This window comes from Terrapene carolina, unplaced genomic scaffold (genome assembly GCF_002925995.2).
Source record: "Terrapene carolina triunguis isolate 2854851 unplaced genomic scaffold, T_m_triunguis-2.0 Scaffold93, whole genome shotgun sequence".
In the NCBI taxonomy this organism is placed as follows: domain Eukaryota; kingdom Metazoa; phylum Chordata; order Testudines; family Emydidae; genus Terrapene; species Terrapene triunguis.
This window is the reverse complement of record NW_020664444.1, coordinates 29,622,250-29,644,142: the sequence shown is the minus strand read 5'-3', so window position 1 is coordinate 29,644,142 and position 21,893 is coordinate 29,622,250. Positions and strand designations below refer to the sequence as shown.

Here is a 21,893-nt window from a genome sequence, read left to right as displayed (position 1 = left end):
AAGGAATAATTGTTGCTACCCCTGACTGGCTTAAAAACTTGTGGAACATTATATTCTTCAGGGAATAGAGAGAACATGTGCTGCAGGAAACAGCCGTGGTGGCTTCTTACAGTAGGTGACACTTTTCCCTCAGAGCTGATACCAAACCAATGCCCCAGGGTGGTGCTAGGGGGTGCTACGGCTCCTGTAGCGGCCAACTTTCTGAGGCGGTGTTAAGCTGAAGACCTAGCCTCTTGTGGTCACTAATTTTCCCATGTCACTTTTGCAAGAGTTAAGAGTAGGAACTCTGATGTCTTGGCCAAATTCCAACATGGGTTAATTTTATTCCGGTGTCATAAAACTGCCCTAGCAGTTTAGTTGCATCTGGTATCATATTCTTCATTCCCTGTCCTATGAGTTGTGCCTATTAACGGTTTTATTATATATTATTTGTTCAACATCAGTGATGTGCTCAGTGTTGCAAAATCCCTGCCACTGAGGCGTTGACAATCTGGAGTCCACAGTCGCCTCCATTTCACTGCAGAGGTGACGACAGTTTGGTGGTGGGTGAAGAGGTCTCTGCCGGTAACTAGCATATCAGCATGCAGAGGACTTTGGGCTTTGAAAGCGAGACATATGTTAGTTGTGATTATTTGTGTCTCAGGAACAGGCTAATTTTGCCTTTCGTAGTAGAAAATAATGACATTATTATGGGCCTTATCCACACAGGAATCACTGTGGATTTGCAATATCTCTCTTTATTATCTAACTCATCGGTGAGAACTACTGGTCATTAATAAAAATAAAAAACCACAATCCTTCACTAGCATCTCTTCTGCACCAAGGCAGATCCCAGCTAAGGTCAATGCACAAGGGTCAGCACTAGCAGAACCTTCAATCCCATCTTTGTCCCCTCTTTTTACAAGTCTGAAGGTTCACTGTAAGCAAATCCGTTAATTAGTAATTGACCTTAAAGAGCGAATTTTATGGTGGTTTACATCAGGAATATCCTCTGGGTAAGGGCAGAGCCAATATTTTTATTTTATTATTTTCCAGTCAGAGATATTCTTTATCACATTAGGGTCAGCCGGGGCATGTTACTGTCTGTTCGTAACATACACAGCAGTGAATTCTGATAAGTTTTCCATCATCATTATTTTATTGCAGAAATACAAGTAACTTATTCATTTAAAAAAATTGGTAGCTGGGCAAAACTCCAAGGCTTCAGAAACTCTAATATAATATAAAAAGGAAATGTAGATCAACAGGAGCACCAAGCTAAGTATTTTAGTTTTTGGGTGAATTCTTTTCTGTTAAATTTCAGGGCAGTTAGCTGTCTGCAACCCTAGACTGCTATGAAAATCTGCAGCCACAGTGAATGAAGATTATTATAAATAACAGTAATGGAGGGTATGTCTAAATCCTCTAAACCGATTAGAAAACCCCAGCCTGTGATATTTACACTGCTTTCTAGAACCTTCAGTTCTCAGTCTTTTCTTCTATTTCTTGATGCTTGTTAATTTAAAAAAGGTACAATTCTGTCCTCCTTTGAGCCCATCCAGTGGTGGCTGAGTTTAATGAGGGCAGCATGGCTGTATTACTGAGCGCAGAATTTAGATTTTAAGCAGTTTTGGGTCAGAGACTGCTCTTGCTATGTGCATGAACAATGCAGCCATGCTTAAATCCAGCCTGTAGGTGCAACTAAAATAGAGCTAATAAAAATCACAGTTGGGCTTGATGTTTTGATCTTTCTTGTGGTGATATTCTGCCACTCAAAATTATCTTGATCAGTGAGGATAATGCAATGGTCTCTTTTCTACCTCAACAGTACATGAATGCACTTGGATGTTGGTGGAACAGTGGGGCCTTGTTTAAGAGAACTGCAGCATTTGGCTTACTATGGTCATCCTCGGTCAGAAAAGATTTGTGTCCCAGGGACTGAATTAGAGAGAGAGAATGAAAATGAGGGGGTTGGTTTGTTCTTGCATAGAGATAAAAGCCCTGTTTCCCTCGGCTGCCAAGTCCTTAAACCTTATGAGTGCAAGTGAAATGAACACATAATTAAAATGATGTTTAGCTTGTGCTAAAGAATGCTCCAAAAATAAAATTAAAATAAGAAAATCAGCTGATAGATGTTACTAAATTTAGCTATAGCTTACTCCAGAAGTAAATGCAATTCCTGCACAGTGAAAAATAAGTGAAAATTCCTTAGATTCTGTAGGAATGCCTTCTCTAACAGGCTGTGGGCAGGGGTGGCACTGGGAGGTGCATTTTTCTAACACAATTAAACATTAAACATTAAAGCCTTGTTCAATTTTTTTTAATGGAACCTTACAATGCCTTCAAGCTGTTTATATCTGACCTTCTCACTGCTACGCATAACAGCAGAGAAGAGAACACAGATTGCACTGGCAGAACGGGACCTACCAGTGATGGTTGTGAAATGCGATGGGGAAGTCATGGTCACGAAAGGAGGGGTGATGTACTCAGCCTTCACTCCCTGCTTCACCAGGAGATCCATGTTTGGGGTGTCGACATCCTGGTCGTAATTCCAACGGAATCCATCAAAAGAAACCAGAAGGAGTTTGTTAGAGCTCTTTTCCTTCTCATTCCTGCCAGCCGGATGGCAGGTGAATGGCTTCAGGAGGATGAGCAGAAGCAAAAGAGAACTAAGTCTCTTCATGCTGAGATAGCTCACAGGACAGAAATCACATGCCTAGTTTTTTGCTCCTGCTTTTCTTCCTTTCTTATCGGTGGCTGAGAGCAAAGTTCAAGCCCGATAAACCTGTTCAAAACTGTATCCTTGATAGCATATGGATTTATGAAAGTAAAACCATCTGGGCAAAGATTTTCTGAAGTGATTAGTGATTCTGGAGTGCCTCAGTTCACTGGGTAGCTGACTAAGTTTCTTACAAAGGGGACAGATTTCCATAGGATGTGTGTTCAACACTTTCTGAAAACCAGGCCCTATAGCAGAGTTGGCCACCTCCTAAGCACCCCTTCATGGCCTGGGGTGGCCCTGTGGTGTCCTGTGTCAGTTTCCCCTCTGTGGTAACCCAAGGACTCTATGCCAGCCAGGTTCTCTTGCTTACATAATATCCTCCTGGGGCCAGTTTATTACAAAACATAGTGCGAGCACTCTGCAACAGAAGTCCCCAAACATAAGATACCTCTCGGCTTTTGCTCCCCCAAAGGAATACACTCACAAATAGCACAGGCATGTTTTTACAAGCCCTTTGAGAATTTGATCCCTTGTTTTTGCCATTAGATTTGGATTCTCAGATTAACCTTACCTTCCAACAGCTGACTAGCCACAGTAATAATATGTCGAGTGAGTCTTCAGGAGAGCCCAGCCAGGGAGGAAAACCATAGTTCTCAGAAGATGAGAAGGTCAATAATTAAAGCTGTGGTTGTTCTAGGAAAGGAAAGAAAAAAAAAATTAAACTGCCAGCAATGAATAATGAGAAATCTTTGATTAAATTAGTGATGCAGAACAGATACTTAGTACTTCCTTCTTTCCTCCAGAGTCTAAAGTTTTAACTGAGAATGAGTTGGTGAGGAGCAAGTGTGTTGAGAATCTGAGCCCCACAGAACTAGTCACAAGAATCTAGTTAAGCCGAGAGGGAGTGAGTTAAAGGACTTCAAACATGATAATAAAGATAAAGCAAATGAACAGATCAGCGCTTTCTGGATATATGGACAAATTATACCCATGCAACCCCATTATCTACAAGACCCTTCTTGTTACCACCAGAATATCTAGATAGTCAACCTGGCAATGAGACTATTTTATCATTGCTATTCACCTATATGTTCTCCTGGACAGCTAATGAGCCTGTATTCTTATTTTTAAAAGGATCTTGAGGTGGAGAAGAGAAATGTATTTGAAAAAAATAAAAATTGGGGAGACCATGTTTACCAGCTCCCTTTAATAAACTCACCTGTGTAGATTTTGCACAGGGGAGGGGTGGAGGAAGTGTCTGTATGGTAGGAGAAGGGGAATCCAGAAGACTTTGTAAGGAAAATAAGACTAGCAGATAAGAAGTAAACATGCTCTGGAATAATTAATACAGGTGCAGCAGCCAAACTGCAGCAGTAAAAACCTTCTGATGTTCAGAAAACTTAGATAAACATTCAGCTAAAGGACAATTCTTATAAATGATGTTCCCTTTTCTTCTTCATCTCTCAGTTAAAACAAATAATTTCTCAGGACATTGGCATGGAAACAGAATGTTTGTTTTTCAAAAGTTCATCTATTTGTGCTACTGCCACCAACCAAAACCCGTGATTCCACATCCTTTCATTTATGCCATTGGAACTGCAGTGAGGTCAGACAAGGGACAGTTTGACCTGTTATCTTCTTTTTGTGACAGCATGGTCAGTGGAGGAGGAAATGATTCTGATATTGCAGGATGCAATGCAGGATTCTATCTATCTAGGGTCTTATTGCATCCATCATCATGGTACCTGAACACTTCTCCAAATTATGAAGCGTGCACATAAATATTTATTTTTCGCATCTCTCCAGGCTGCAAAGACTTGGTGGACTTGGTTTAATTTGAGTTTTCCTTTTTTGATGTTTTTGTGGGATTGTGAGGTTGGAGAAGTGAGGTTTGCATTTTACTCTGAAAATGCTGAGTTTTGTGGTAGTCATGATCTATCCTGAGAGCTCCAGATTCAGAGGAATTGCTGTGAAAGCTTTCTCTTCCATGCACAAGCCTTGCTCTTGATGTTTGGTCATTCTGTTGTTTGAGTGGAAAGTAGCAATCGAAGGAGGTCATGGTCTTGCAGAGGCAGTTTAATTTAGGCCAGTCCTATGGAGGGATTTGAAGCTGAGGACCAAACCATTGGGTTTCACCCTTTGTTCCTGTAGAGACAGTGAAGATGCCTATGTTAATGAGCAGACAGGTCAAGGGATTAGGAAAGGAGAAAGAGAAAATTTAGGCTAAAAGTCAGCAAACCTTTCCTGGCTGTGAGATATTTTAGGATGAGGAATAGTTTCCCAAGGGAAATGGTTAGGACCCCATCTTCTGGGACGTTTAAAACCAGAATGGACAAAGCACTACAAGACATACAGTGGGGTATAGTTCCGAACTGTCAGGGTGATGGACTTGAAGCAATAGGCTTTTTCAGTCTAAAAATAAGAGCTCAAGCACCATAGGTAAATGAGGTCCCTATAGTCCTCTCTGGTTTGTAAAGCCTGGAGGGACAAACACACAATACATGTGGTGGAAAAGGTGCCATGGGAAAGGGGAGTGTATACAGGGAGGAAATGCAGCCAAATGGTATCCTTTCCCCATTGCACAGAGCTGAATACACATTCACAGAGGTGAATACTGCAATCAATTCCCTGTGAATATTGGTTTGAATTTTTAAACCAATTGGCTTCAGATGTGAGGGTGTTCCTCTTCAAGTTTCTTGCTTCTTAATAGTCTAGCTAGCGAGCTGGATGGCAGGAATGCCTGTAGAAGCAGCTCCTTGTCATGAATATTCACAGAAAGCAAAGTCTGGAGTCATAAGCACACAGAGGAAACCTGAGTTTTTAAAAGTTCTGCTTGTCCAATTAGGGAACAGGAACACACTATGTGACTTGTGTGTCCAGCAAAAAACAACAAGCCTGAATTTCAGCTACCCTTGAACTGCTTGTATATAATCCTCAAAACAAGAATTATTCGTGGTGGTGATTCAGCAAATAAATTTAAGAAAATTGACATCTGCTTGTGGGCCAATTGCAAACAACAACAGCTGTAAAATAGTTGGATAAAGTATTCATTATGAATTATTCACCCAACCTTAGTCCCAGCATCTTCTCCAGGTCAGCTGTGGGGGATTTCACTTTTACAATGTCTCACAATGAAAGTGGGTGGAGGAATTTGGGAGCAGCTGCTCTATGAGGCTTGCCTCTGGGAGAGATGGTCACAGTTAGTGCAGCAAATGTGTCTGCATTAAGTCTCCTTCTCTGTCACACAGGGACATGTTGGCGGAGCATAGATGAAAAGAGTTGTGAGAGCTAATACCGGCCTGGCATGTCGGTCAGCCACAATGGCATTAATGGGGAAAGGGCTTGAATGGGATGCAAAAGAGTCCCCTGCAGGAATGGCTGGGGAACCATCGGTTTGTGAGTAATTTTCCCATGCATCCCCAGCCTCTGCTATGCCCTTGCTCCCTATCGCAGTGGTACCAGCCACTGTGTGTGTGTGTGTGTGTGTGTGTGTGTGTGTTTAGGAAGGATGATGCAGCCTTGCAACTGTACTTGAGCAAGGTGGAGATGGGAAACCTAGAGCCAAATGTGAGTAGAAAGACCATGGGTCCATAGCTGCTGTTGAAATGGTCTATTAAACGAAAAATGAGTAGGGCAAGTTGGAGTAAAAAATCATGAAGCCTCAATCTAATGGGCTTCAATTTCCAGTGAATGCATGACATTGAGCGAGAGGGGGCAGAGAACTTCCATGGTCACTGTATCCAAAAGAGGCCCAGTTCTGCATTCTGAAATTGCTTTCAAGTATCTGTCAACATTAGCCCTCCGCCTCAGCTGAAATAGGGCTGTTGATACATCACTGTCAGGTAGAATGCAGAACATGCCATGCTTTGTCGACAGAGGTGGCACAAAAGAGTAAAATGAAGCATCACCATGGCTTATGAATGATTCTCACAATTAAGGGACGAACTCTGTTAGCTAAACCAGAGATGTGTTTGGAATAATATTGCTTGGAAGAAACCTAAGCAGGGTGACACAAACCCAGCTGCAATTTAGGAAGGGTTTCTCCCATGCCTTTTTTCAAGGCCCCTATTTCTAGCCATGATATTCAGTTTGTGGCTTTTTGGGGCCCTGCATTATGGCATCCATGGACCTGATGGGAGTTCATGATGCTCAGGAGTGAGATTCTGTATTGTGCAGACAATACTGGGGCAGCACAAAACTCTCAGCCCTGAGGAAGGAGAAGCTAGGGTGGCTTTAAGCCACTTTGGAGCCCTCCCATTCCTAGGCTGCTCCAGCAGTGGGAGAGGCCCTGGTGTAACATATCCCTGGCCACCTGTCTACATTACAACAGCCTTCTGGGGCTGCACTGTGGGCCACAGCATTGCCTGGAATCTTTTGCAGTATTTGTGCTGCAGCCCTGCGCTCAACATGCTCCTCCTGGCCTCAGTTCTGCCCCTGATGTGCCCTCTATACTAGGGCTCATGAGGCAGTCCTTGTGGGGCGGGGAGGGGCAGCCTTATGGCTATTTTCCACAGTGCCTGCACTGGGAGAATTTAGGGCTCCTTTACACTGCTCTGGCCACCTTATCCAGTGTTCAGGGGCTGGAGCAGAGGTGAGGATCTCACCCCAGGACCCAGAGGAAGTGCTGATCAAAGCTTCCAGAGGTGGGGAGGGACTAAGGGTATGTCCACCTTGGAGCCAGAAGTGTAACTTCCAACTCAGGGAGACATACTCGTACCAGCTCTGATCAAGCTAGTGCACTAAAAATAGAAGAGTAGCTGAAACAGTGTGAGCAGCAGGAGGCACTAGCCACCTGAGTACGTGCCTAGGTTTTCAGACGGGATCGTACTTGGGGTGTCTAGCCTGTCCTGCCACTCATGCTGCTGCCACAGTTACACTATTATTTTTAGTGCAGAGCTAGTGTGGGTTTGTCTTCTTGAACTGAAAATTACACTTTCAGCGCCAGTGTAGACTTATCTAAATGATGAGTCAGTGGATGAATGTGATCCACGTTCATGTCCCATCTTTCCAAGAGGCCAGGAAGTTGGGGTGCATAGGGGAAAGAAGCAGAAGAAGGGTAAAGGGAGAGGGAAAGGACACTATCAAACGGGGTAACAGATAATCCTAAAACAAAAACCTGGCCCAAAGCCCACTGAAGTCCATTGACTTCAGTGGGCTTTGGATCAAGCCTTAAATGCAAATATTGCATTACCATTTTTGTCGTGGGTGCTGCATCACAATAGGGAGATGTTGATGTAACATCACAATTCAAACATGGCAATGCAACATCAAGAGTCTTGTGCCAGCATTATTTTGTGGCTCTCTGTAAGTTCCTTTGATAGGTCTCTAGCTCTTCAGGGTTGCTTATAGTTTGCATGGAAGATGGAATCATCTTTTAAGTTAGCATTGCCATGTCAAAACACTGAGAATAGATATTATATATCTTGGTAACCTTTTGTTTAAAAATCCAGTGGAATTTTTTTCTGGCAATTTTCTCCAATATGACAGCAATACTATCCTAAGTTTGGGATGATTGCTGTAGTGTTTCTAATAAGAGTGCTAAACATTAATAAAAAGGTAAAGGGAATAATTTCTGTTTATCTTGAGAAGTTGTCTTGAGCTTCTGCAAATAAAACCCATGTATTTATATCTCAAGTGTTAAGGAAGTGCTGAGTCTGACAATGCAGTAAAAATCGGAGTCATTTTCCTTGACAGTCCAGTGTCTATTTACAACCTGTTAATTAAAATATCGATATGCAAATATAAATAATATGGCTATAGATAAGGAAGGGATAGTTATTTATTTAGATTTGTAAAAGTGAAACAAGAACAGCCCAACTAATTCTCTGGGTGCCCTTGACAATTTTTTTAAAATATACTAAAATACCTGAACCCGTCCATAGGTGCGGGAACTAGGGTGCAGGGGGTGTTGCAGCACCCCCTGACTTGAAGTGGTTCCCATTATATACAGGATTTACAGTTTGGTTCAGAGGCTCACAGCACTCCCACTATACAAATTGTTCCAGCACCCCTGTTCCTCCAGATCAACTCAATACAGTAACTATTCTATGTTATATAGGTTCTTGTACTGTGCTCATCACTATAGTACCACCACCACCAACCCCTTAAATTGGGTTTCTTTTCCTGAACATGGGGCTATCGCCAGTGCTGCTGGGGATCAGGCCAGAGCCTTGCTGCTAAGGTGGATCCCCAGCTCCTTGTCTCTAGTTGATTAAAAAATGTTGACCAAGGTTTTCTGATGCAGCTCGTCACCAGTGGGTGCTGTGAGGAGGGGAGTGGATGACTTGGATTTGGTTACAACCCCTTGATACTTAGGTTGGCTTTTTGGAGGCCTAAGCAAAGTTTAGAGCAGCCAAAGGCTGCGCTGAGCTCCACCATCTGTTAATGGCTCCCCCAGAGCCATCTGGGGACAGCCGAAGTGCAGTACATTTCATCAGCACTCACTCCTCTCTGCCCACCATATGCCCCCTACACAGGGTTATGAGCCAGTTATGGTGGCTCTCCACCATCAGGCAACTCCCTGCTCCAAAGAACATATAATGTTAGTTATTAAGACGCAAGAGATGGGTGAAATAAATGGGTGAGGATATGGGAGGGAGGACAAGATGACAGTAACAGCTGCAAGCTGTTTTGGTGTCAACTAGCCATGTATATAATATAGCTCGCCCCAGTTAGATGGAGATCACTATGCTTCAAGTAGATGCCTTAGAAAAATGCTGATAAAAATAAACTTTTAGCAGCAGGTTCACAAGAATCCATAATTTGTTCTTATTATATTTGTGCATGAGAAAGAGAGAGTGCGTGGGCAATATATGCTTAGTTCCTGTTCTCAAGTTAGTGGGACTAACCTTATAAAGTTTAAAATATAGTTCTGTCTCCTGCTTCCATTCAAGGAGTCTGCTCATTTCATTAATATTTGTTGAATGAAAGCAGTAAGACAACCTTAACTTAACTTTGAGTACTGCCTGGATTTAAGGGCCCAAATGTCACTTTTCACAGATCATTGATTTATTTCAAAATAGCTGTAGCCACATTAAATCATTAATGAAGAGATTGTATTTTTCCTCTGAAGACACAGAGATATAGCTGGTGGAAAGAAATCTCCCCAGAGCCTCACCATCCACAACAACAAATTTGAACAGACTCTAAAGAATGGAATTGTCCAGTCATCTTGGGCTTGCATAACTGAGCTACTCCTTGTGGTCTGAAAGGGAAAGGGCTGCATAAGGGGCTTCTTTAAATATCAGCTGAATTTAGAGCAGCAATGGGAGTTCAGTTTGAGAAGAATTGCCTAGTTGAGAGGAAAGATTGAACATGCAGGCAAGATACTTAAGCACGTGCATAACTTTAAGCACATACTCAAATTGCAATAGAAGATGAGACGGGAACTATCCAAGCAAGCCACAGGTATTGTCTCTGCAAAATGTGTTTGAAATCTTGATGTATGCAGAAATTAAATTTGCCTCTGGGCAGCTTTGACTGGCCTGACTCAGCATTTATCCAGCAGATCGCTCTAGGTATCGTTATCCTTGGCAATGTTACAAGAGTTATAATTTGCAATGAATGAATAATTGTTAAACAATTTCTTCAGTGTATTGGAAACATGCTTTATTTATTTTTCTTTTTAGCACTAGTGATTAGAAATGCACCCTTTTTCATTGCTCTCAAAACCATTATTTGTTGTGCTACAAGAAAAAATGAGGGTACATGACACCTTGCAGGAATGGGCCCCAGTTGAGGCCAGCTGTGGTGCTTCCTTCAGAGGAACTGTGGGAAAGTTCCAGTGAAATGAAGATTTCATTGATCTGCTATCTTTCAACCAAATATTTTGCTTCAGGGAGAAGGGAACGTACGGAAATGCTCAAGAGAGACATCACAAAACTTGAAAATCTTCAGACAAAGCAAAGCTGCTTTAAGAGGTTGACTTCTCAGCTTTTTAACTTACTGTGTTAACCATGGGATATGAGGGGCAGAAATGTGATTATTCAAGGAAACTGGTGGTAAAGAACTCTTCGGAGAGCAATGGCCAGCTCTCTGGAAATGGGCTGATAGCTTCAATTCAGTGAGACTCAAAGGAGACTGTCGCTATAAAATGATGTACCAAGGGTCAGACAAAAACAAATCTCTAAGCTGGCAGAAATGAGGCTTGCAGGCTTGTGAGGAAATAGAGGACTTAGACCATGTTTTCTTAAATCATTTTGGGACAAGTTATACAGGACTAATGGAACCCCCTTGCAATTCCCTTAGGATTCGTGTTGTGACATCCAATCTGGGGAGCCCAGCACTTTAGAAACAAAATTCTCACTGAAGCAACTAGATGAGTGATTTGCTGCATAGTAGAAGGACAAATTTAACTACCCCAGCAGTCAGTATTAGTGGGAGAGAAGCTGCAACAACTGACTCAAGTAAGGAACCAAAAAGCAAGGGAAATATTTAGAAATATGAGGAAACATTTAGAAACTCCTCAGCTGGTGTAAATTGCCATAGGTCCATTGACATCAATGGCCAGATACCTTAGCGATTTTCAGAGTAGAACCACTCTTTGAATAACGACACTAGAACTGGTTGAAAAATGGTATGTTTTTTTGGGGGGGGAGGGGAACCTTTCTAAACAACTTTGGTTTTTTTGAAAATTTTCATGAACTTTTTTTTTTTTTTTAAATCAAATTTTTGAAAATATTTTTTGGTAAAATGAAAATGAAAATTCTTACTGAAAACTGAAGCTTTTGTACCAAAAATGATTAGGTATTTGGTATTTTGGCCAAAGTGAAAATGTGTATTTTAGTTGAAAAAGCCATTTTTGTTTAAATACATTTTAAAAAGTAAAAATAAAAAAGGTGGTTTTTTTGCCATCTCTACGACTGATTTCCGCACATACGTCAATCACAATATAGTACAAGGAGTGAGGTCTTTTCTGAGATCACAAGCTGGCTGCTAAGGTTCCCCAAACCTTCAGACCTCTTCCACGCCCATCCGTGGCCAGCTCTTTCTCCATCAGGAGATGTTGAAGCAGATCAGCTATTTTCCCTGTCCCAGCCAGCTCTTTGGCCCGTGACAGAAAAAACACCTGTCAAATATGGCAACGAGGATGCTTTCTCAATGTGCGGTATTGCCTTTTTGGGAGGGAAATATTAGAAATAGTCAGTGGAGCTATGCCAGCTTTCACCATTTGAGGTTCTGGTCTTAGACCTACAGCTCTAGGAAGAAATAACACTTATTATTTTGAAAACTACATTAAAATCAAAGCATCAGAAACTCATAATTAAATCTTAAAACAAACACAATGAAGTGTGTGTGTGGGGGAGTGCTTTGTTTTTTAGTATTTTGAACTGTATCTCAAGATAATGTATTTAAAGCAGACAACTGTAGTGTTTGGAAGACTGAATTGCATGAACAAGTATCCATTATTCTTGCATGAAATGGAATAATTGTAAATGAATGGCCAAAACACTATAGGTTTGATACATCACAGCCATTGCTTTCATTCATTGATTTCTACTGATTTTTAGTGGTTACACTAATGTGAAACTGGAGTGACAGAGGGAGAATAAGGCTCTACTACATATTGCAATGTGCTTCCTGCAGCGATCTATAGCTTCTACTTCAGAGTGTAACAGACCCACGTGGGCCTGATTACAGAAGTAATGAGGGCTCACAGCTCCTCTTGATTTCAGGAGTTGGACACACTCACTTGCTTTTCAAATCAGGCCAAGAGTATGTTCTGATAGAGGAATATCACAGCCTCAGGTATATGTGCTGCAGGAATGCATTTGGGGAATGGTATGCATGTAGTATCTCCGTGCAATATTAGTGATTCATGAGTGCCACCTACTTAAAATGACTGTGTAACCAAAGCTGTCATGCTGCTATATATTAGGTTTTTTTTAAAATGCATCTTCTGGATGTGTCTGAGCTGAATGATAGGTTCTTAAAATGCAGCTTCTGTTGGTAAATCGTAATGCTAGGACTACCTTTCTGGTACTCTAGATTATGAAGTGGTGAATATACTAGTAGGCTGTATGTGTATTTGCACATGTGGGCATGCGGCTGTATTTCATTCTTGTAGGCACTTCATTGTGTGAAATGGAAGCAGGTCTGCAGTGCTATAGAACTTATGACCCTCTTTACCACAGCACAGGGTAGACTTACATACAGTCAGATTCTGTAGCCCTTATGTTGAGCAGCATTTCCATTACTGTCAGTGAGCCAAAAGCCAAACACAGTTCTCATGGTCACTGGTTTGAATGAGAGAGACCAGAATTTGGTTCAATGGAATTACTAGCATCAGGATGCAGAACTGAGCCCATCAGGATACTTTGTTTGAAATCTCCCTTTTTAAATTAAACTGGTCAGGCAGATGAAAAAAGAACCAGCTCCAATCTGCTCCACTATGAATTATCATTGCTAAGCTACAGATGATATTGACTTACATACAAGATTTACTCCTTTTTGGCCATCCTATCTAAAGGTCTTGGATGGTGAGCATAACTTGGAGTAAAATATATGGAGCCCTTTAAGACAGCAGGTACTGTGAAATCACTGATCTTTCTCTATCAGAAAGCCCATTGTTCTACGGGGTCCTGGACAATTTGAAGACTTTTAAGGATGCTTCCCAATTGACTAGAAGAGAGAAAATTTTCTCTTCACATTTTAAGCCTACTGAAGTGCCCAGACTTAAAAAAGAAATGATAAAAACACAAACCAAAATGCTTCCCTTTAATATCTCTGACTGTAATCCATTATCCAAGGCCTTCTTGTGTACTACATCATCAGAGCAATGTTCTTTGACTACTTGTATAAATTATTCATACATCTTTTTATATCACCGACTGTGGCACCAGCTGGGGACAAACAAATATTACAAACATGGCACCAATAAAAAAGAATGTATAATCAGTCTTTAAAAATTCTTTATGTTTTGCCAAGGCTCGCACATCACAGTAGAATGTTAACAACCACCAGAGCCCTCCAGTTCGAAGCATTCCTGACTACAAATGCTGTTGTTTTAATACTATTTTCTAAATTGCAGCCCATTTTCAGCTTTCATAAATGTGATGGACTTCTTTGAATACAGTCAGATTTTTTTTTTTAAATTCAAACATCAGACTTGTAAAGCTTATAACAGGCTTAACACTTTTATTTGTTACAGATTAAAGATAAAGTGTTTGAAATACAGGTGGGAAGCTTCTGAAAGGACACATGGTTTTATGGTGCTACTAGCTTGAATTCAAGGCAGATACTCACACTGATGTTACTGCCTGTGGGGGCTGTATTTCCACTTGTGGTAGATGAATTCATTTAGGAGAAGGATAGAGTAGGTAGTGGATTTCTCCAGGAAGTAGGGGCATGAGAACAGTATTCCAGAGAGTTTCAATATAGGCTCCATAATATTTTTTTGGGGAAGTGAAATGGGTCCAATCCAGGCTCCAGCTCTAGACTGTAAATTCTTTTAAGAAGGGGAACCACTTCCCTGCAGTATCTGTGCTGCTTTGTTCTGCTGATGTTTCAGCAAGAACAGATTAAGGTTACCTGCATCCACCAGATATATGGGGCCTCAAGTCTGCATGTGGATTGCGGGGTGATGGCACAGTCACAAAATTTGGAGCTTGTTAAAAGTCCCATAGCATCCAACCTGTTTCATCTTGCCTTAGGCCGCTGATGTGTTTTAAATTTGCATGATGACATACAGGTACATCCAGCAGCAGCAGAAGTATTGTCCTGTGTACAGTGCTTGATTCATTAGGCAGCAATGAACACATGTTCAAAACCAGTAAACTGATGTAGCTCTGTTTAAGTTGTTGACTTCCCCAGGCTGAGAATCCTGGTGCAATATGTTTAAGTGCCATTCATAAATGACCACATAAATTCCACCACCCTGCCAGTTCTTCACTTTTAGTTTGTACTTGAAGGCTGAGATTTTCAGAAGCACCCAAGGAAACCATGGGAAGCCTGGTACTGCAGCCCTGCTGCTCCCCTGTCAGTGCTCTGTGACATGTATGTTTGATTGTAGCAGTCACAGTTTGCACTGTACAGATTAGTTGAAAAGATCATATGGTATTTTTTTCTGTTCCCTGTTAGGATGTTTTGTGTAACTATTGGCCACAGGGCAAAGTGTGGCTATTACAGCTGAGTATACAATTCAGAATTCATGCTGAGTTGCTTAATTGAGTAAGTTATACACGCTAATTGATAACTTACATAGGCCATTTGCATATGGCTAGAGGGGGGAATTGCAAATGGTGCAATTAACTGTAATCTTAGCAGTTTCAAGGAGCTGCAGACTAAGAATCATCCAATGAAGAAATTCACAAATAATTTGAATTTGAGAACTTTTGCAATCAGCTTGTGGATAACTTCCAAATAGAATTATTTTTTAAAAGGGCAAAATTCACTGATTAAATTTATTCATAGTGAATTATTTATTCTCTGTTCTACCGAATGCCACAAGATTTGTAGCAATTCCATGCTCATCATTATTTATGCCCTTTTCTTGGATCCAATTCTACCCCTTAAGGCAACTCTGATTTGGGCTCCACATTTAAGGTCCAATCCACTTCCAAAGGCACCCATTAACTTCAATAGTTGTTGGGTTGGGTTTTTTTTTAACTTCCCTTCAGAATTCCCATTAACCCTTAAGGGAGTGCATGACCTAGACAATTTCAAACAAACTTCAAACCACACCGGCTCCTATTAACATTTATTAATAGTAAAATACACACAGTGGCTATAAATAGCAGTTTTTTCTTCTACTTTTTATTCCACAATATTTTGTAGACTTTGGGCTGTTAATATAGTGTGATACACAATTTAACACTAAAAGGCTAAGACTTTACATTCAGTATATATATTTTTACAATATTTGTATTATCGCACAAAGCATCATATTGTTGTAGATCATTCAGTTTTAGATTTCCTTGGGGCCTGGAAACTCATGACTTGAAATGCCTCTCCCTGTCAAATACAGGTGTATTTCAAATATTCCTGGGATATTTTATAGTAAGCAACTGTAAAGGTAATATATCGGTGAGCACATGCTAGTCGACAATAGATATTACCTTTTTGCTGCTAAAGCCAAGAAAGGAAGGGAGAGGCATTTTAACTTGTCGTTCAACTGGTAAAAAGAAGGAATGAGATGGACGTTTTCAAGGCTGATTGCAATGTTAGGTTGCTCTATGAAGGTAAAGATATATCTTTGTTGTTGTGCTGACAGATGTGGGTACGTTATTAGAGAGACAAGGTGGGTGAGGTAATATCTTTTATTGGACCAACTTCTGTTGGTGAGAGAGAGAGAGAGAGAGAAGCTTTCCAGCATACACAGAGGTCTTCTTCAGGTCTGGGAAATGTACTCAAGTGTCACCGCTAAATATAAGGTGGAACGGATTGTTTAGCATAAGCACTTAACCCATATTTCAAGGGCCTATTCAATGTGAAGTGGCCTGTTTACACTCCTCGGGTCAGGGGGGGGGGGGGGGGGGGCAGAGGAAAGCAGGGGGAAAAAAAAGACAACTTGGGATGGGCGGGTTGTTAGTGGGTTGTAGATTGTTGTAATAAGCCATAAATTCAGTGTGTCTATTCAGTCTATGATTTTTAGTGTCTAGTATGATTGTGAATTTAAATTCTGAGGCTCATCTTTTGAAAGTTTCCTTTGAGAATGAGGACTGAGAGGTCAGATAAAGAGTGATCATTTTGTGAAAAGTGTTCTCCCACAGGTGATATAGTGTTTTTGTCTTTTATCAGTTTTGTGAGTTCATTCGAGAATGTAGCAATTACCTAGTTTCACCCACATAGTTGTTATTGGGGCATTTAGTGCACTGGATTAGGTACACCACATGTCATGATAAGCATGTGTAGAGCTCATGTATCTTGAAAGGTGTGTTTGGGGGTGCTGATCATGATAGCAGTGGAGATATGTCTACAGATTTTGCATCTGTTGTTCTGGCAGGGTCTGTTGCCGTTTTGAGTTGGTGTGTCCTGGTCTGGGGGAGCTTGCTTCTGATGATGAGCTTGGAGAGGCTGGGGGGTTGCTTGAAGGCCAGAAGAGGGGGTTCAGGAAAGATTTCTTTCAAGATGGGGTCCCCATCAAGGGGGTTGAAATTGTTTAATGATACCCCATATGGGTTCCATTGTGGAGTGGTAGGTGACAACTAGGGATGTATGGTCAGAGGGGGGTTTATTTCTGTCTTGAAGCAGGTTCTCTTGTGGTTTTTGGGTGCCCCATTCCATGATGTGATCTTCTTCTATGGTGGACTGTCCTTGTTTGAAGGCAGTTGTAAGTGTTTTAAGGTGTATATCGTGGTGGGCAAACTTTTTTGCCTGAGGGCCACATCTGGGTGGGGAAATTGAATGCAGGGCCACGAATGTAGGCCTGAGGTAGGGGGTTGGGGTGCGGGAGGGAGTGTGGGGTGTGGGAGGGGGTGCAGTGTGCAAGAAGGGGCTCATGGCAAGGGGTTGGGGTGCAGGAGGGGTGCGGGGTGCATGAGGGGGCTCAGGGCTGGGGGTTAGAAGGCTCAGGACAGAGGGTTGGGGTGCAGGGTGCAGGAGGGGTTTGGGGTTTGGACTCTGGCCTGGCGTTGCTTACCTCGAGTGGCTCTGGGGGTGGGGTGGGTCAGGCGGCTCTGCTGTGCGCTGCCCTCGCCTGCGGGTACCACCGCCGAAGCTCCCATTGGCCACAGTTTCCTGTTCCCAGCCAATGGAAGATGCGGGTGGCGGTGACTGCAGGCAAGGGCAGCACACGGAGCCCTCTTCCCTGCCTCCCCTTCCCTAGGTGCCGCAGGGACATGGTGCTGGCTGCTTCTGGGAGCGGCATGGGGCCAGGGCAGGCAGGGAGCCTGCCTTAACCTCCACTGTGCCACAGGGCTGGCAATCCTGCAGGTCGGATAGAAAGCCCTGATGGACCGGGTGCGGCCTGTGGGCCGTAGTTTGTCCTCCCCGGTGTATATCTTGGACTTTCTCCTCAGAGCAATTTTCATGGTATCTGAGTGCCTGGCTGTAGCAAACAGATTTCTTGGTGTTTTGGGGAGGGTACTGGATCTGTGAAGATTGGTGTGGTGATCTCTGGGTTTCTTGTACACCTCTACCCCGATATAACGCAACCCGATATAACACGAATTCAGATATAACGCGGTAAAGCAGTGCTTGGGGGGGCGGGGCTGCGCACTCCAGTGGATCAAAGCAAGTTCGATATAATGCGGTTTCACCTATAACACGGTAAGATTTTTTGGCTCCCGAGGACAGCGTTATATCGAGGTAGAGGTGTATATAATTGTCTGTAGGGTTCCATTGTTGAAACTAATCATGATGTGAGTTACCCATAGGCAGCATATTGCAATGGAATTTGTCTTAACGTAAGTTTAACTATGGCAATTTTGACTTAAGGTTCTCCCCTTTCCCTCACTCCCAGTCTCTATGAAGAGTTAACAGCCTGTTTTAGTAGCTACTGAACATGCTGCACATAATTTTACATATGCATGCTTTCTCCATAGTAACCTTCAAAAGCCTTTCTTTTTTTATAATTTTACCAAATAGAATTTCATAAATGGGATTAACATGGGTGAAACTGACAGCAGATTTTGGCCCTCTCTATATGGAAATGGAATAAGCACTCGTGCATGCGCGCACACACGCGCGCGCACACACACACACACACTTAAAAAGATAGGGGAATTTTTATTGGAAACATAAGTGCCTCCGATTTATTAGACTCATGAGAATTATACTAGACACAGAAGATTACACAGACAATAATTCAGTTAAGAGGATATACCTGTGACGCATTCAGTCACAGAGATCCCCTTGGGACTGTCACCTGATGTGCTGAAATTACCTCTGAGACCGTTTCCTCTGCCAGCTTGGGACTCCAGAACCCTGCCTTGTTGAGCCAGACACGCTAGCCTGCTGCAACATAGACCCAGGGTCTTGGCCACGCCCCCAAACCTGCAGACTTTAACTAAAAACAGCTCAGCGGGTTATCTATCTCCAGCACCCAGACACCCAGCTCCCAATGGGATCCAACCCCCAAATAAATCCGTTTTACTCTGTATAAAGCTTATACAGGGTAAATTTGCAAACTGTTTGCCCTCTATATCACTGATAGAGAGATATGCACAGCTCTTTGCTCCCCCAGGTATTAATCACTTACTCTGGGTTTATTAACAAACAAAAGTGATTTTATTAAGTATAAAAAGTAGGATTTACTTTGTTTTGGCTGTTAAGTGTTGAAAACACTTAAGTCACAAAGCAAAATAAAACAAAACACGCACGTCTAAGCCTAATACATTAAGAAACTGATTACAGGTAATATCTCACCCTCAAAGATGTTTCAATAAGCTTCTTTTGCAGACTAGACTCCTTCCTAGTCTGGGCCCAATCCTTTCTCTTGGTACAGTCCTTGTTAGTTCCAGCAGACATCTCAGGTGGTAAGCAGGGGTTTTCTCATGTCTGGCAGCCACTTTTGTCGTCCTCTACCCCCTTTTATAGCTTTGGCACAAGGCGGGAATCTTTTGTCTGTACTTGTCCCCACCCCCGCCTCATCAATGGAAAAGTACAAGGATTAAGATGGATTTCAGCATCATGTGACATGGTCACATGTCACTGTAAGACCCCCTAGTCTCTATTCTTCCTGGGTTGGCCCACAGTATACAGGAAGGTTTGCAGGTAAATAAACCATTTACAACCAATTGTCTGGGTCAATGGGAGCCATCAAGATTCTAAACCACCATTAATGGCCCACACTTTGCATAATTACAATAGGACCTAAGAGTTATACTTCATATTTCTAGTTTCAGATACAAGAATGATACATGCATACAAATAGGAGGAATATATTCTGTAGGTTATAACCTTACAAGAGACCTTTTGCATAAAGCATATTCCAGTTACATCATATTTACACCCATAAGCATATTTCCATAAAACATACATAAATGGAGATATACCTATCTCATAGAACTGGAAGGGACCCTGAAAGGTCATTGAGTCCAGCCCTCTGTCTTCACTAGCAGGACCAAGTACTGATTTTGCCCCAGATCCCTAAGTAGCCCCCTCAAGGATTGAACTCCCAACCCTGGGTTTAGCAGGCCAATGCGCAAACCACTGAGCTATCCCTCCCCCGACATATGGAGTGCAACGTCAGAATACCAACGGAACATTATATTTCACTCTCTCCCTCCAAAACTGAATTGAAGTCTACCATATTGACAGTGCGGGAGACAGAAGTCTTCTGCCCCGCTACAGACAAGCTGTAACACAAGCAGCAGTGGTCATTCCCCTCCTCTTGTTTCAGCCGTGCCCTGAAGGGATGTGATTTAGTCAGTCTCCAAAGTCAGTACATTTGTTGAGAGCTGACATTATCACCAATTATGAGCATGATCCAGCAGCCATTGTGCACACAGCTGTTGTATTCCATAAGACAAGGACCTGAAGAAGAGCTCTGTGTAAGCTCAAAAGCTTGTCTCTCTCACCCACAGAAGTTGGTCCAATAAAAGATATTACCACCTTGCCTCTCTAATACCTTGGGACCAGCATGGCTACAACACCACCGTGTCACTACAGTGGGGTTTTAATCAGTGCCGTAAAGATGAAAAAGATCCATATCCCAGATTAATTCCCAGAGCTATCTAGTCCTCCTGACTCAGCATGTGCATGGGCAGAAACAGATTAAAGAGACAGAAGTACCACCCATAAAGAGAGAAAAGGAAAATTTAGGAGGACTATTCACAAGATGTCACAACTAGGATTGTCCTTTCCCTCTGTAAGACAAAGGATGTTCAAATAGATCTACGGTTGAAACTGCTACCAAACGCAGCATACAGTTCCATGTGACAGTTCCATATCAGTCCCTGATATTAGTTGGATTTTCCCATGTCACCAATTTTAGTTTTAGTGATCAATTTTAGTTACTTCACCAGGACAGGCTAAAGTAAGGTCTACTCAGTTGAGTAAATGCTTGCAGGATTAGGTGAACAGAGAGGAGCATTTGGAGATACTACAATGTCTTGTCTGTTGGGGGTTATTAAGACTGGGCATCTGATTGGGGGTCTGGCTAAGAGGAGTGTTTGGCTCAACATGTGGCAGGTAATTTTCATTTTGTTGTGTTTCCAAGTGCCTTTTTGGTTTTGTTTCAGGTTTCAAAAACTGAAATATAACTAAAAGTCTGGAATTTTTTTATTCAAATTAAAATTAAGCGAACATTTTAATTCCAAAATTTCCTACAATATCAAAACATTTTGGAAAAAAAAAGTTGAACACAAATTTTTAATTTGAAGTTTTGTGTAGGGGGAAAAATGGCTCTTCATCCAGCTCTAATACTGGATAAATTTAATCTTAAAGAGATTATAAAGTTTAATATTTAATATGTCTGCACTACAGTCAGAGATGTGATTGCAGCACGGGTTGTCATACCCTGCTAGCTTAAATCTAGATAGCATGGCTAAAAGTATCAGTGAAGGCACAGTGGCCTTGAATGCAGCACGGGTTAGCAACGTGAGAATGAACCCAGGGTTCTGGGTGGGCTTGTAAAGCCTGTGCCACTGTGTCATCACTGTTATTTTGAGCTATACTAATCTAGATTAAAGCTAGCACAGGTATGACTACCTGACCTGCAATCACACCTCTGATTGCAGTGTGGACACACCCAGAGATGGGGAGCTGACTCAGCCAGTCTATTTTGAAATTACGGCATTGAACTCTTAAAGCAATAAATAAGCAAACCTTGAGCCCTTCTAGCTCCTTAGTTATATAAGCAAGATACACACAATTCCATAACCTTCACACTTTTGATTTTTAAGATTTTTTTGTTATTGTATTTAACATAGGCCTGTTTAGATAGATCAGTAAAAACAATCATGTAATAATTACTAAAATATTAGATAACTTACACAGTTAATATATTACATGTCATTTTCTGTGGCTATTTCCAGTTAAGTAGCACCAGTGTATTTATAGTCAGCTATATCAGAATTATTAGTATAGTTCTTAAAATTAATAAAGATCAAGGCCAGATCTTGTGAAATTTTTCTTCTAGCTGCATTCCTCCACATTGCTAGTTTTCTACATTTTCTGGATCATTTAGTCCTATAATATACAGGGAATAAATGTGATATGTGTTATTTTAAAATAAGTCTTTTGGCTTTAATATGCGGCCTTAGTAGAATTTTAGATGTGCATATCATTAGCACATATGACAGACAAAATG

General features: G+C 41.8%; 1 protein-coding gene across 1 annotated transcript in view; it reads right to left on the bottom strand.

Annotated features, from left to right (window-relative positions):
• LOC112116601 (ectonucleotide pyrophosphatase/phosphodiesterase family member 7-like) overlaps positions 1-2,662 on the bottom strand; it is a 44,151-nt gene extending 41,489 nt beyond the window's left edge. Inside the window, exon 1 of the mRNA XM_024214208.1 lies at positions 2,407-2,662. Coding sequence (XP_024069976.1) covers positions 2,407-2,662 — 256 coding nt within the window. The remainder of the gene's footprint in view (positions 1-2,406) is intronic.
• Positions 2,663-21,893: the final 19,231 nt, after the last annotated feature.